The sequence below is a fragment of the Callorhinchus milii genome, unplaced genomic scaffold, assembly GCF_018977255.1.
Source record: "Callorhinchus milii isolate IMCB2004 unplaced genomic scaffold, IMCB_Cmil_1.0 Scaffold7, whole genome shotgun sequence".
Classification (NCBI taxonomy): Eukaryota; Metazoa; Chordata; class Chondrichthyes; order Chimaeriformes; family Callorhinchidae; genus Callorhinchus; species Callorhinchus milii.
The window spans coordinates 18,637,362-18,652,209 of NW_024704748.1; the positions used below are offsets into that span (position 1 = coordinate 18,637,362).

Below are 14,848 nucleotides of genomic sequence, written 5' to 3' on the forward strand. Positions count from 1 at the left end.
CTAGCTCCATCTCGCTTGCAATCAATTTTGAATCTGTTTAGCATAATCTTCTGTCAAATTGTGTGTGTGTTTGTGAATTGCAAACAAAAAACAGATATATAAAAGAAACCCAAAGTTAATATGCCTTGCCTTGAAATATGGCATTCTCTGTAAAATTAACTCCTCTGTATTAATTAACATAAAGGGCTAAAATCATTCATTTCCCTATCGCACAATTAAGTAATGAAATGAATTGATACTTTTCTTACATGCAAGCTGGAAATTCTATTTCTATTTTCATATACATTTCCATCTATTTAGAAGAACCTTTAAGCTGTCTGTTTACAAATCTGCCCCTCAATGTTAATTATTTACAAGAAGTCAGTTGTACAGTTTGTACTTGCATTAAACACCAGATAAAGTGAAGTAATGGTAGGTTGTATATAAAATCCTTTTTTTTGGCTGATTTGTGGTTGAATGCTACATTTTAAAAAGAAGAAAAGAATACAAGTTCTTACCCATAGTCTGGGGTTTCAGTCTATTTTAATCATAGCAGCAAAATAATCAGTCTTCAAGAACAACTCAGCATGATCCTAAAGTCAGAAAACTCACTACCATCCTCTCTTCTACTGAAGTACCCTTTACTTTGATCTGAGTCCATTGATAGAGTTTCAGCTCTTAGCAAGTTACCGCTGAGTTCCCTGAATCCCTGCCTAACAGCAGCTGTAGTATTTTGCTCACATTAATGGAATTGAAGGAGCATGATGCTGAAGAACAAAGATTGAGAAATTGGAAATTAGACTAATTCCCTATATTATGTAGATTTTGTTCTGTATATGATCATATATCCTTTTCAATATCTTTTACTGCCCACAGAGTAAGGAGTTGATCCAGTTCCTCTTTACACGTTTCAACTAAGAGAATAACTACTGACTCTGTTGTAGATTATTGCATGAAGTGGCAACTCTAATTGGAAGACAAAAATCCTTGAGTTAAATTGAGATTTTGGCTTCTTCATTTGATAATCTTGTCCGCTGATTCTTTTTTCTCCTTTATACAAAATCCTCTCCTCTATTCATTTTATTAATTTCCTTTATTATTTTGAAAACTTCAATTGTTTTCCTCTAAAAATAAATTTACCTGCTTTAACCCAGCATTAGAATCCAGTGATCTAAAGGCTGAAATCATCTTTGTTGTATTCTGACTTATTTTAACTATCTATTTATACAAATGCAGTGAATAGAAATTAATAGAATATGCCATTTGTGAATTCACTGATGCTTACAGAGTGTAATTATTAGTTCCACAGAATATATAGTTCATATATTTACATCTGAATATTTAATTTCCTTGGCAAATGTTTCCCCTACACTACATTTTGTTTTCATCCATCATATCTAATGTCATTTTTTATTGACTGTATTTAAATACGAACCCTTCATTTAGTAATATTTGCTGTTGATGTTGTAAGTGCGTATTTCCTGGATCTGATTATGGTGACAACCATTCCACATTTATTATCTTCACCAAGATCATTGTCAGAGGAACCAGGAAAGCTCTACCAGGCTTATCTTTCCATTCAGAATCACTGAACTCTATTATAATCAGTTGTATTAGTCAATCAAAAATGTCATTCTATGACTATAAAGCATTTATTTTTAACCAGAAATCTCATGTGAGTAGTCTTAACAAGTGCTTTTTGAAACTCATGATACATTTATTACACCTTCCATTACTGTAACAGCCTCAAAAACATTCCAGTAAATTTGTTATCCACCTGCATTATTGAAAGCCATTCCTTTGATAATAAGTTCCCATTATTTTTCCTGCCAACAATGACGTGGTAAGGGGGCCCTGGGTTATTATTTAAAACTGAACCAACATTAGTTATTTTCCAATGTTTGAGTAAACTCTAGCTTTCAATGAGCTATACAAATTTTCAGCCAGAGCTCCCCTCAATTCTGTGCTCATTTCCTTGAGCATTCCTCAAATACTCCTGGATTCATTCCATCTAATCTTGTTGCTCTATGAGTATTCAGACACTTCCAATTTCTGATGAACATTTCATTACTGAGTACCTAATATGGATGCATCTTTTATTCCTTCAAATAGTCGAAAGGGGCACAGACAACAGTTGCTCTGAAAATTGTCCCTTTTATGTAACTAATCCAGATGCAACACATTCTTCAACGTTTACACAATATTCTAATGGTAAATAGCAGGTCTATAAAGAAACACAGGAACATACAGGCTCAAAATAGATAGTTTATGACCTATCTGGCCAATCCCAAAGAGAAAACTAGTCTTCTATGTTTCACAATTGATTTGAGCTAAATATCTATCAAGTACTCTGTGAATTTACTGAAAAAAAATGTCTTTGCTACCTGGTTAGGTTCCACCTATTCATCAATTTAGGCAAAATAATTAAATCTAAACTGTCTATTTACTGCACCTCTTCTAGGTCTGTGTTCTTATTGTAGAGTTTGTCACTGTTAAATATGCTAGGGTTCAGTTTATCTATCCCTTTACGATCTTAAATTCTTCAATAAGATTCTTGAATACTTTATTGATTAAATTACTCTTTGAATGATTTGCTTTGCTTACCAATTGTAACCATTAATTCTTTAGTGACCAAAACATTACATTCATGAAATAACTAGCATTATAACAACCTTGTTTTAGCAAGAAGCAGCATTACAAACTGATGATAAGTACATGGCTTCCTTGTTGAGGCCTCCACATTCACGATTTGGACATTTTCCAATGCTAATTTAGCTTATTGCTTAGGTAAATAGTTCTAATTGCTATGGTTCTAATTTTAACTTGTCTCAGTTGTGTCTGACCTTTCATTTGAGATGAAACACTTGACATCCATGGTGCAGATAGGGGGTTCTCTTTCCCATGCGATCAGGTTGCTGTCATTACACATGAAATAATTCTTCCCACTGCAGCTCTTTTTTGTTTCAAGATGTAAGATGTTCCAGTTGACCTAGTCTTCTGTATAATACAACTATGTCATGTTTAGAGTGGTACATTACTGAGAAGGCTCTGGCCTGTGGCTGTGAAGTTTAGGATTAGAACCCACTCCAAGCCTGTGCCCAGTCATTGGGCTATAGGTTATAAGTTTTTATATATATCACATCTCATTCCACACTTTGTTATTGCCTTATGTGTACGATATCACATTACAGTATAGTTAGTATACATTATAGCACTGTTACGTATATGTACTTATTTTATTCAGGAAGCATATCCATGTCAAATTAATTGTCTGCAGTATTTGCTAGTTCACTAAAAGCAGTGAAACAGAGTATTGATATGAATGTAGATCTTCAGAGCAGCCCTGCCACCCACACATCATCCCTTCCCCATTTGTTTCTTTGCTGAACCGTGATAAAGGATTTAATGTGTGCATTTCTGTGTGACTGCTCTAGTTGATAGCTAAAGATCTTTGTAACTTGGACTGCCAATGGGCAAAATTTCACAATGAATGATAGAAGCTAAGATTCTGTGAGAATAAGATTCTGCATGAATGTTGCCTAGGCTTCAAGTTGAATTCTGTCAACGATCTTGTTCCCATTGTGCCATTTGGTTATGGGATTTTGTATTAGTCTTAATTTCACCAAGTAATTTTGTGTTTTGGGGACAGTTGCTCCCATAGACTAAACTATTGATCCCTTCTCCATCTGCCTGATGTCTGTAATTGATATCAACCTCGGCAGTAAACATTGCTCTATGAGACCAAACTGGATTCTGCTTAATGGCTGAGGCATCGCTTGATAACTTGGTTGGAGTTAAAACATAAAATCCTTCAGCTCTTGTGCATAAAACAAAACAATATATAAACCAGTAATTTCAATAGAAACAAACATCAAGGGTTTCTATAGATCAAAATATTGAAATGTTTAATGTTTCATTGATTGTATAGTGAAATGGTTTTAGTATTTGACTGACTAAAGTGCAGTGATATGATTGATGTTTGACTGACTGTATAGAGTAGTGAAATGGTTGCTGTTTGATTGATTTTATAAAGTAGTGCCAAAATTAATGTTTGACTACCTGTAGTGTTGTGAAATGGTTAATGTTTGACTGACTGACTTAATCTTGACAGCAGAGCCTCTGAAACTTCTTTAATGTCTTGCGCATTAGTTCGCATAATAAACTGATCTGTTTTGGCCTCCTAAAGAAATTAAGTGCATCACAGTTTTGTGATGCCAGATGCAAGATAATATTAAGTAGTTTTTTTGGAAACCTCAAATTATCCCCCATGATAAATCTACATATTAATTCCTCATTACTTTCACATCAGAGGACAATTGAAGCAATTTGCTTCTGATCATCATCTGCTTGCACTGAATTCTAATTGTTAGCCTTTGCAGATTGCCTTTATTCAATACAATAAATCATCAACCATGTCTTTATGTTCTTCTCGAGTGTAATTAAATTGCATTGCCAAATCTACTTTGCCTGACTCTATTCTATTAGTTTTGTACTTTTTTTTGCTTTCCTTTTAAATGTAAATCACACTAGCTGATGGCAGAATCCAACTTTGTACAAATTCATTTATGATTTATAATTTATTTTTATTGGTGGATTGTATTACAAGGAACACCATCCAATGTTCACTTTCTAGCAATGTGCTGTGTTGGATCATTCTTTGTAAGCATTTAATAGCTTATTGCAGCCCTAAACCTGTCCTATCACTCAACACAAAGTTAAATTGTCTCCTTTGCTAGAATTACTTATTTATGCCTATTAGTTCTTTATTCTTACTGTTTTTAAAAATGTCATCCCTTAATATCATTCCTAGATACTTTTATATTGTATATGAACAGTCCAGTATTCCCCTAAAAATCAGTGTGTTCTTCAAGTCTGCAATGTGAATAATGTATTAAGATCAGGATATATGCAATAGTTCAGTACAAATGCAAAAAAGCTACTTATACTCAGCAATAAGTGTCATACGGAGAATGATACTATCTAATTTGAAAACAATTTCAATCCTGTTAATGGATTTCACAACTTTAGATGTAATGTAGTTAGGTTGGGGACATAAATCCTAATTTAGAATGCCCAAACTCCGGTATTCTCTTTGCTGAGTAAAAGGCTGGAAATTGTTATTCATTCGGTGAAATTAAACCCTCATTTTAGTAGTACATGTAATTGTAACCAAGTATGACAAGGTTTTTAATTATTAGATGCAGTACGCTTTCTGGTTTGTTTCAAATGAAACTTGGACACCAAACTTTGAAACCTATTATAATTTTTATATAATTGTTTGCAGGAGAGGATATGGACAACAAGAGGTAAGAATGCCCCTGTTTTTGCAGTTGCATTATTCTCCTTTACATTTTCCTGTCTTTAAATCAGCGTGCTTTAAAACTATTTCAATGGAAACTCGATATTTGCTTATTTACAATCTGCTGCTCTTTGCTTTTCTCTCTCTCTTTCTCTCTACAATTGTTTGCCAGCAACAGCAATTACTGAGGCCTTCGCTGCTCAGACCTGAGGTACAATTGTCTGTTAACACATAAACTGATCAAAATCTTCCTGAATGACTACCTGCATAGCTCTATTCAGGAAAAAAAATACCTTTTCTTATGATTCTCTTCTGGAATTAGATTTGTATTGCTGTTAATAAAATATTATTTCAGCTACATATGAATCTAGAGTTCATTATGTTGCTTATCTTAACAATAGGAACTCTCCATGGAATCTGGCATTGATCCTGGCCAGGAGTACTACGCACAGGATTACTACAATTATGAGCCTGGGTAAGCACTGTTCTGTGTAGTTTCTTTTTAAAAATGTTAACTGGTGTGTAAAGTTTATCTTTACAGGACTGTACTAGTGGAGATTTGAGCAAGACAGTGTGATTCCATGCATGTATAATAAATGTAGGGCAAAGCTGTACAATTCATTACAGATCATTTCAAATTAAGTAATTCTATTCTCACGTTACCATGAAGCCATAATTTTCGTGTGTTGAGTGTCAAAGGAAACAAATGGCTATTGCATTGATTACATACCAAGCGATAGGCTGAAGTGCTTAATGAAAGTAAAAGATATTTTTTACTTTGAAGGTGACTTTGAAAAACTGATGATACTGTTAATGTGATAGATTTTACTTTATTTGCAAAAAAATTTGAAGAGTTGGGCATTTTTTTTCTCTTGTCTACTCTGCCTGTGATCCTATGTTTCCATTGTTGCTGATTCCAATAAGTCAACCAGGGCAAAGTATGAGTTTGGTCGCTAATATCTTGCCACCTATTAAGAAGACAGAATATTGATTGTCTCTGCTTTGCACCTGCAAGATTTTGCATTTGGGCCATGCACGTTGCTTCCACCATATAAATGAAGAATTCTGTCCATGGATTGTATTTATTACAGATAATAAAACTTCAATTACAGTGTCTTTCATTTTCAGAATGCTAATCTGTATTTGAAAGTGAAAGCAAAATGTTATAAACTACAAGGGTAAATCAATCATACTATATGAAGTATTATCCATTCAGGACACAGGAATAGAGTTGATGCTTGATATATGGGAGTGAAAGAGGAAAGAGGAAATCGACCCATCCACTCTCTCCTCTCAGCACCTTCGGCTTGCTACACATCCCCGGACTGGTCTGCCCCACCATACCAAAAGCCACTTATCTACATCAAATGACCATTGAAATGGCAGAAATTGTTGGAGCAATTGCCAAAATTATAATCCAGCTATTAATTGCTAAAATAACCAGTCAGATGATTTTATCCATGAGGGTTCCCATTCCTAATCACTATTTAAGGTTACCAATTGGAAATTGTTGATATGAGTAATTGACAAGGTCAACCTCAGTCATGAGTAATGGTGACTTGGCCTATGTAAAGGATTCCTACGTGAATCATGATCTTCAAGAAGAAAAAAGTGTGTTGAAGCACAAAATAATTACATTCAACTTCTAATCTGGATCTAGGTATGAAGTGCCACAGTATGGAAGTCGTCGTAGATTAATCTCTCCATCTGGTATGTACGATGAATTTGGAGAGGTAATAATGGAAGATGATGGAGGCTACTATTACAGTCCAGATGGATCTAACGCAGGTCCAGAGGTAAATTTATTGTTTTTATTTTGGTGTTTTTTTTTGCAGGATTTCATAAATGAAGAATAATTTTAACTTCTCGCCCCAAAGCAACAACCATTGTGCAAGATATGCAAAACAATGAGAACCACTTAATTTTATATTTATAATAATGACTATTTTTTTCTTTGCATCCATGCTTGCATTCTTAAGTATTGATATATATTACCAATTAAACCAGTATTGATTTAATTCAAGAGCAGTTTTCCATTACCAGCCAAATCTGATCAGCAGAATATAGGCACACAAAGCATCAGCCTTGGATGCCCCAATGTCTTCCATGTGGTAGATGATGTTCAGTGTGGCTATATGCTCTTGTAATATAGGACATAAGAAAGGAGTAATGAGAGAGGCCTTTCCAGCTAATGCCATCAGCCAACTTCTGTTTCAGAGTCCAACCAGACAACTTTCATGTATGTGGTTCTTATCTTAAAGCAATATCCGGCAAATTGGGAATCGGTCCAATTATACTGAGTCAACATTTGCTGTAACAATATTCAACTCTTGGTATGAGCGATTGGCTCATTAAATAGGTTTGCCTCAGGGATTCCTCAGTTTATAGTCATATCTTCTGGTTCTACTATCGTATCTTTGCACAAAGTAACTATCTACGTTAGGCTTAAATACATTTTATTTTCTCTTACAATGAATCTAGTTTTCTTTGTCTCCCTTCATAGTTCAGTGATTTGAAATCTGGAATTATTTTTGCTGCCATTCTCCGATACATTTATATTACTTTTTAAAAATATATCCCAACCTTTTATATGTATGGAAAGACCAAAAAGTTGTGATAACATTACAACATCTAATAAGTCTTAAAGAAATGATGATATTTTAGATTTTTTTAAGACAATAAGGTAGCTTCATGACTTTTTGGACACTGTATACTTGCAACTACTGCAAAACATGCTTGTCACAACACTGTCAGTGTTTGATCATTTGTTACGCTGAGTTGACATCTTCCCTAATTTAATGATATAAACTTATTTTGGGAAATATACTTGTGAGTTTCAGTAACTTGCATTTGCCAAAATACTACTTGTGATTCATCTATCCACCTCCTAATCATCTATTGGTTTAATTCAGTTTTACTCCTTTAATTTAAATGTCTTTTTTCACACACAATCTGGTATTGTTTGCATATGTCTAATACCTTCATCAACACCATCAACAAACATTGAGAACAGGAGGACTCAACAAAGACCTTTGAGATGCACTGCTGTCTAATTACTCTCATTGAACAATACTTGTTGTTGCTATTATTTAGCCAACTTTATTATGCGATTTATATTCATTTTAGTTTCAAGAGCTTGGTACTACTCGTTCAAATAATTCGGTATAATTTGTTAAATATGGATTTTGATTTATAAACACCTGTTAACCTGGATTATTGCTCTTCTCTTGCTTTTGAATTGCTTTTTTTATACAGTATCAGTTCTATTGTTTGTCAAAATCTCAATCTAATAGTCCAATAAATTGTGCGATCATGATTCAGCCTATTCTAAAATTGGTTATTTTCTCATTCTTCTTGTACTATGTCTGTATTTAATTAGTAGAAACATTTCCTTAAGCACGCTTATGTGCTGCAGTATTTAGCACCAGGTGGTGTGACACTGTGAGTTTTACATTAATTACATGTGTAGAGTTCCCCTCCACTCCAGCAAAGCTGACGTTTCCTTTCAAACAATCTCTCAGTTAATCTGGTAGTGTACTTTCCCCTAAGATGTAACCTCCTACTGTGTATCTGTGCTCTTATTGCACAGACAACTCATTGCCTCAGGCAAACAATAAAACATTCTACTACCAGAAGTATGTTTACGCTCAGCACACACCAGGTAAGGCAGAATTTTTAAATTCAAATATTAAGAAAAACACTGGGGTTGAAATTACGATGAATTAAGTAATGCAGGTCAATCAGAAATGTCAAACAGTAACTCTTGTGACTGAACTATTCAATCATCTAATATTCAATTAATCGAATTTCACTGTATTGCAAGCGATGTTTAATTTGGTTCCATTTTCATAATTCCAGGGAGTGGATCCAAGGAAAGGTCCTGTTAGAAAGAGTAGGATTCAGGAAGCTGGAGATCAGGCAGAGACAGGGATGTCGAGTAGCGAGGCAATAGATCCCACTGGAGCTTCAGAAGGAACTGCAGAGTTGGCGGGTGCCTCAGTGGTTGCAGATGAAGCTGTGCAAGGAATTGTACGTGAAGGAGAAGGAAAGAAAAAGGTGAAGAGTGTGTTACAGATTAGCAAACTAGCGCCAAGTGGTGTGACATTTGAACAACAGATGGATGGAGAGCAACAAGTGGGAACTCCCATTGCTTTTCACTCTCCATGGAAAAAGGCAAAAATATTTCCTATGATACTTCAGAGGGTAAAAGCAAGCACCAAAGATTCCAGTTATGCCAAACTTGTGTCTGCACGTCGTGTGGATAGCCAAGAGAGTGTAACGAGTACATCTTCAGGAAGTGTGGTCAATGGAAATTCTGTTCAGAAGTCAATCAAAGATAAGCCAACAGAGAAAAGAAAGCTGGGCAAAGTGCTGAAGCATATCAACATCTCCAAACAGTTAAAATCCAGGCGTAAATCACAGGGTTCTATTAGTAAAAGTTCAGCTGCTGAGAGTGAACTGGAGGAAGGGTCCCAAACTAAGGGGAGCAGTGAATCAGAAAAGGAACAAAAGAAGTCAAAAGTTGCGATTAATGTCACTGCAGAGAGTGATCAGGAAACAAGTGCAACCTCTGAGGACGATAGTGATGGATCGGAGAAGAGACGGGATTCCTCCAAAACGACAGGAGATGACCAGTCACAAAGAAGTAGCACCCAACAGTCACAGACTGAAGAAAAAGCCTATCTTAAAGTGACACTGGATCAGGATGAAACCAATGAAAGTACAGTAGACTCTGATGAAGAAAAAGATGATGAATCAGTTGGAACGGAAGACGAGGCCAAGTCAAAGATTGACTCTGATGCAGGAGAAGCAGAATCAGAGGATGGTGGTACTTCAGAAGGTGCAGATTCTGATGAAGAATCAAAAAGTGAAATCTCTGATAAATCTAGTTCTGGAAGTGGACAGAGTTCACAGAATAGAGCTTCTGTTACAGAAGGTCAAGATTCAGTATCGATAGTGTCGGGCAGAATCGAATCCAATGCTGAGGAAATATCTGATGAATCTGAAGGAGATGGTGGTAATAGCAGAACAACAGAATCAAAAACTAGGTCAAGTACATTTAGCAAAGGGAGTGTTATCAGTAGGAGTACGTCAATAGCAACAGAAAGAACAGGAATGTCAGATAGTTCCATAGACAGTGAGGCCAGTCAGCAAACATCAAATGTAGATAGTTCTCAAGGAAAGTCCAGCCTGTCAACTCAGACAAACACAGCTAGCAGGGAAACAGATGTCACAATGGGACGTAGTAGTTCACGTGGGTCTTTATCAGGGAGTGGACCAAGTGTAAGAAAATCAACATCTGTCACTGAGGAAAGTCAAAGTTACATGTCGAAAGTGTCAACATCTGCCAGTGAATTTGAAGCAATTCAGGAGGAATCCGATGAAGAATTCATGTCTGAAGACATCACATCTGAAGGGAATGAAGACAGTGAAAGTAAAATCAATGCATTTATAAGTCAGGAAGAGGAAGAGTCTGGGAACAGTAGCGATGGAACAAAATTTGGAACATCAATCAGTCAAAACAGTACCAATAGGAGTGAGAGCAGGTATAGTAAATTGACAGATGCACAGAGTGACAGTGTTGGAAATAGTATGAGGAGAACAAACAGTGATCAGTCAGATTACAATGACAGTGATGATGTCAGTCAAGCACCAGTTTCACAGCAAACAACTATTAGTAGCGCATTCAGCAAAAGCAGGTTAAAAAGCTTGAAGAGCAATTATAGTGACAATACTGAACTCTCCAGAATCAGTGATAGAAGTAGCTTGAGACATAGTTTGACAAGTGTGGCAGATTCTAATCAAAGCGAGATCTCGGGTTATTCTGAGAGAAGTAACAGAATGAGCAAAGTAAGTAGAAAGAGTGGAAGTTTAAGCAAAGGAACATCTTCAGAATATAATGAATCCAGCAGTGTTGGAGAAGGCTTGCAAGAATCAACAGAGGACAATGAAGGACTAGATGAAGAAATATCAGAAGCGGAAAGTATTCAGGACACAGTGACATCATTATAAAAGGAATGGAAGGTTCAAAAACAATTTTTGAGAATAGATTTTGACGTTTGCTGTGGAGTTTTCAATTGATTGAGTTTGTGAAACTGTTTGCTGTGTTTTTTCAATCAATTTATGATATACATTGCTTGTTGGGATTTTTTTGTCCAATGAGTTTATAATGTGTGTTTTCTAATACTAAGAAGCTATTAGAATTAATGCTTTAAATAATCAAAGAGGATCCAAATTTTGGGTTGGATTTTATTTTTCACTCAACTAGTTTTTCATCATTAAGTAAGCTTTCTTATATTGTGTGATACATTTATTTCAGCAGCTGGGAGCCCAAATTCCACTTAGCCCTCTCCTAGTCTTAGCCTTTAAGACCATTTGTATTTAAAAAAATAAGAAGGCAGTTCTGATGGTGCAGGAGTTAGAGGAGCTCACTGGTTTCAATCATAGTTTGTGTTAAATCTACTGGTCTCAGCTTTGGCTGCATGCGGAGGCTAAATTGACCATGATTTTCCATGGATTGTAGAGGGTAAAACCAGCCAGGGCTCCTGCTCCTCATACCTCTGTGCAGTATCCTTCACTGTTAGTGTGCATGTGTGGCCACCACAGGGTCAGGTCAAGTAGCCGGCTGATACTCACTCCAAACCTCTCCAATAGCAGAGAGGTATGTGCCAATGGAGAGAAAGAAAAAAAATTACTTTGCACAGAATAAAAGAAAAATTAATTACAATCAATTTGGAAGCTGGTACTTTAAGAATTGTGGAAAATCAGCTTCCAAATTAAGAGTTTAAGAAGGGTACACAGTTCAGAGTTTACATTTGAAGACAAAACGGTTTTACAGGCTAAAACTAGGCCAGAATAGTGTTTTATTGCATGCAGTTGGTTTTCCAAAGGAATGCTGTGTGGAAATTACTTCAGTCTGCAAGCTGTAAACCATCGTAAGATATATACTATTTTTTAAAAAAATACAAAATTTACACAACCATTGTATTGTACCAAGTCCTTATTGGTTAACTTGTATTTAAAAATCTCACATTTGGTGTTCTGTATAAATTGAAGTATTGGTTCGACATGGTCCTTTTCTAATGTAAATAATTGCTTCCCTGTCTGATTCTGACCATCAATGACATAATGTCAAAACTTTCTCTTTTCTTTCTTTACACAGTGGGCTCGACAGAAACGCGTAAAGTTGGTTGTAGATCGCGAGTATGAAACCAGCTCAACTGGTGAGGACAGTGCACCAGAAGCACAAAGAATTCGTATTAAGCACCCGAATAACCACAGCAACATTAATAGTAACATCTATATTGCTCAAAATGGATCGATCATCAGAACAAGGCGTGGTTGCCATCCTGGCAACGCAAAAGCAAACTCACCTGCACGAGTAGGAAAACAGTTCAAAAAACTGGATAAACTGGCAGTCACGCAGGAAGAAAAAGTTCCTTTGAGCAATCCACTGACAAAGGCAACAGCTTCTTGCAGCAATGATGACCTTAATGCAAGGGCATCAAGTGGCTCTGTAGGCTCCAGCACCGTGGGTCCTAACAGCAGCATGTTTAAACTGAGCACACTAAAGACAAGGAATGAGAGAGTAAAAAGCACAGATGACCAAGAGTCAGCTATTGATAACGAAGATGTTAAGGAGCCTTTTGAATCTCACAGTGATCAGACACAGTCTGATGAGGAAGAATTGTGGATGGGACCTTGGAATAACCTTCACATACCAATGACCAAACTGTGATTTACAAATTTTACTGTAACTAATAGGAAAGTCCATTTTTTATAGGTTATACCAAAAGTATCACAAATGTTTGAAATATGCATCAGTAGCATAAATTTTGATCTGTATAAATTGCATTCAGCAGGGTCAGCAAGCATCCACATTCCAATGTTTACAGAAAAGGGGTAAGAAATTGTTCAGAGTCATTGTGTTTTGTATCCTGGTTATATCTGTCTTAATCAATTCATGAAACCTTAAACAATCTACAAGATTTCCAGATTGTCCCCACAAGCAAAGTACTTGTGAGTTTCGAAAATGATAAGTAACACCTAATACTGTTGGTGTTGGCTCTGCTTGGGAATTACTAGAATTTTTAAAGAAAAAACAATTGCACATATATTTATATGTGGTTATTTAGTTTTTGATGTTTATTATTCTTCTGAAACTGTTTATATATTTTAAGATCTCACTTTAAACAAAACCGAAAAATTATGGTGGAATTCACGTTTAATGACAGTGAGATAGTCGTAAATATTACCCTTAAAATACATAAATCTTTGCTTGATCTCATTCGTGGATATTCACCATGCAATGTCTGCATCCAGGTTATGCTGTAAATGCTATCAAATGAAATACAGTTGCAAATGTGTGCACTCAGTATTTTACTACTTTACCTGTTGGCCACTTCTTAATAATCCTTGCATTTGATATCTGATATAGCGCTTTTCATGTCGGGAGGACGTCCCAAAACGCTTCACAGAACACACTGTAAAGTGAATTGACTGTATATTTGTGGGTGAACGCGGCAGCCAATTGCGCACAGTAATGTCCCACAAACAGTCGTAGATTGAAAATGACCAATTTATTATTGGTTCTTCAATTTCTCTCACGCAATTCACCTCCTAGTGGAGATATGAGAATATTGTCAGAAGCAGGGTTTTCTTTTCAATTGTTAAACAATGATGTGATTCCCAAATTCTTTCAACTTCTTTTAAAAAAAAGAAACTAATTTCATCATTTGAATATTGTAGCATTTTGTTAAAAAACTTAATTCTGCAGTGCATACAAATAATTTTATCGGGTTGCCCGAATATTTCCTTTGGTCAACATCTCTAAATCTCTAATTTCCCTGCTTGGTGTGCACCATTACGTTTGTCGAACATTTTGAGTAGTTCCTCCAAAACACTATTTAACTGCAAGCTGTTGTTCCTAAAATACAAGATAATGCACTTTATTTTATTGCATCCGCAATCTATTCATAAAAAANCTATGGTTATCCTTGTCCACTGATATCTCTCATAAACCTATAATAAATTCTACTTGGTCTCTGTCAAAGTAAATAACTGTATATTTTTAAAAGAAAAATAGCTTTAAAATAACTTTGGAAATGTCCTGTTAGTTTTTGAGGTATGGCCATTCAAAATATTAACTTCTAATATATTTGTTGTTGGCAGATCCTGTTCATTAATTGATTTTGTACTGCTGCTTACAAAGCCAGCATGGATTTCCACAGATTGAAGACTAATAATTTGTTACTATCTCCTATTTCGCCCGCTCCCCATTTCTTTCCTATGCTACCATTTTCTGTATTTCCTGTCTTAGCCAACTAACCAAGTTGCAGGCCATGGGTGAAACTAATGTTGTGGTGGCTAAACACTAGGCGTGGAAATGATGTCCAAAACTAGAAATGTAAGTAATTATTTGAGGCAAATACAAGTGCATGTAGGTTATGCTTTAATGCACAAACACATTGCTAGTCTCACGGACTGTTGGATTTTGGTGTGACCAGAAACTCCACACAAAGCCCAGTTTCATTTTGCATTGAAAACATCTGCTAAATTGCAATGAAAACC

At 35.7% G+C, this 14,848-nt stretch overlaps 1 protein-coding gene across 1 annotated transcript in view; it reads left to right on the forward strand.

Annotated features, from left to right (window-relative positions):
- pcdh15b (protocadherin-related 15b) overlaps positions 1–11,290 on the forward strand; it is a 166,029-nt gene extending 154,739 nt beyond the window's left edge. Inside the window, exons 34-38 of the mRNA XM_042336845.1 lie at positions 5,264–5,285; positions 5,451–5,489; positions 5,680–5,753; positions 6,939–7,074; positions 9,137–11,290. Coding sequence (XP_042192779.1) covers positions 5,264–5,285; positions 5,451–5,489; positions 5,680–5,753; positions 6,939–7,074; positions 9,137–11,290 — 2,425 coding nt within the window. The remainder of the gene's footprint in view (positions 1–5,263; positions 5,286–5,450; positions 5,490–5,679; positions 5,754–6,938; positions 7,075–9,136) is intronic.
- Positions 11,291–14,848: the final 3,558 nt, after the last annotated feature.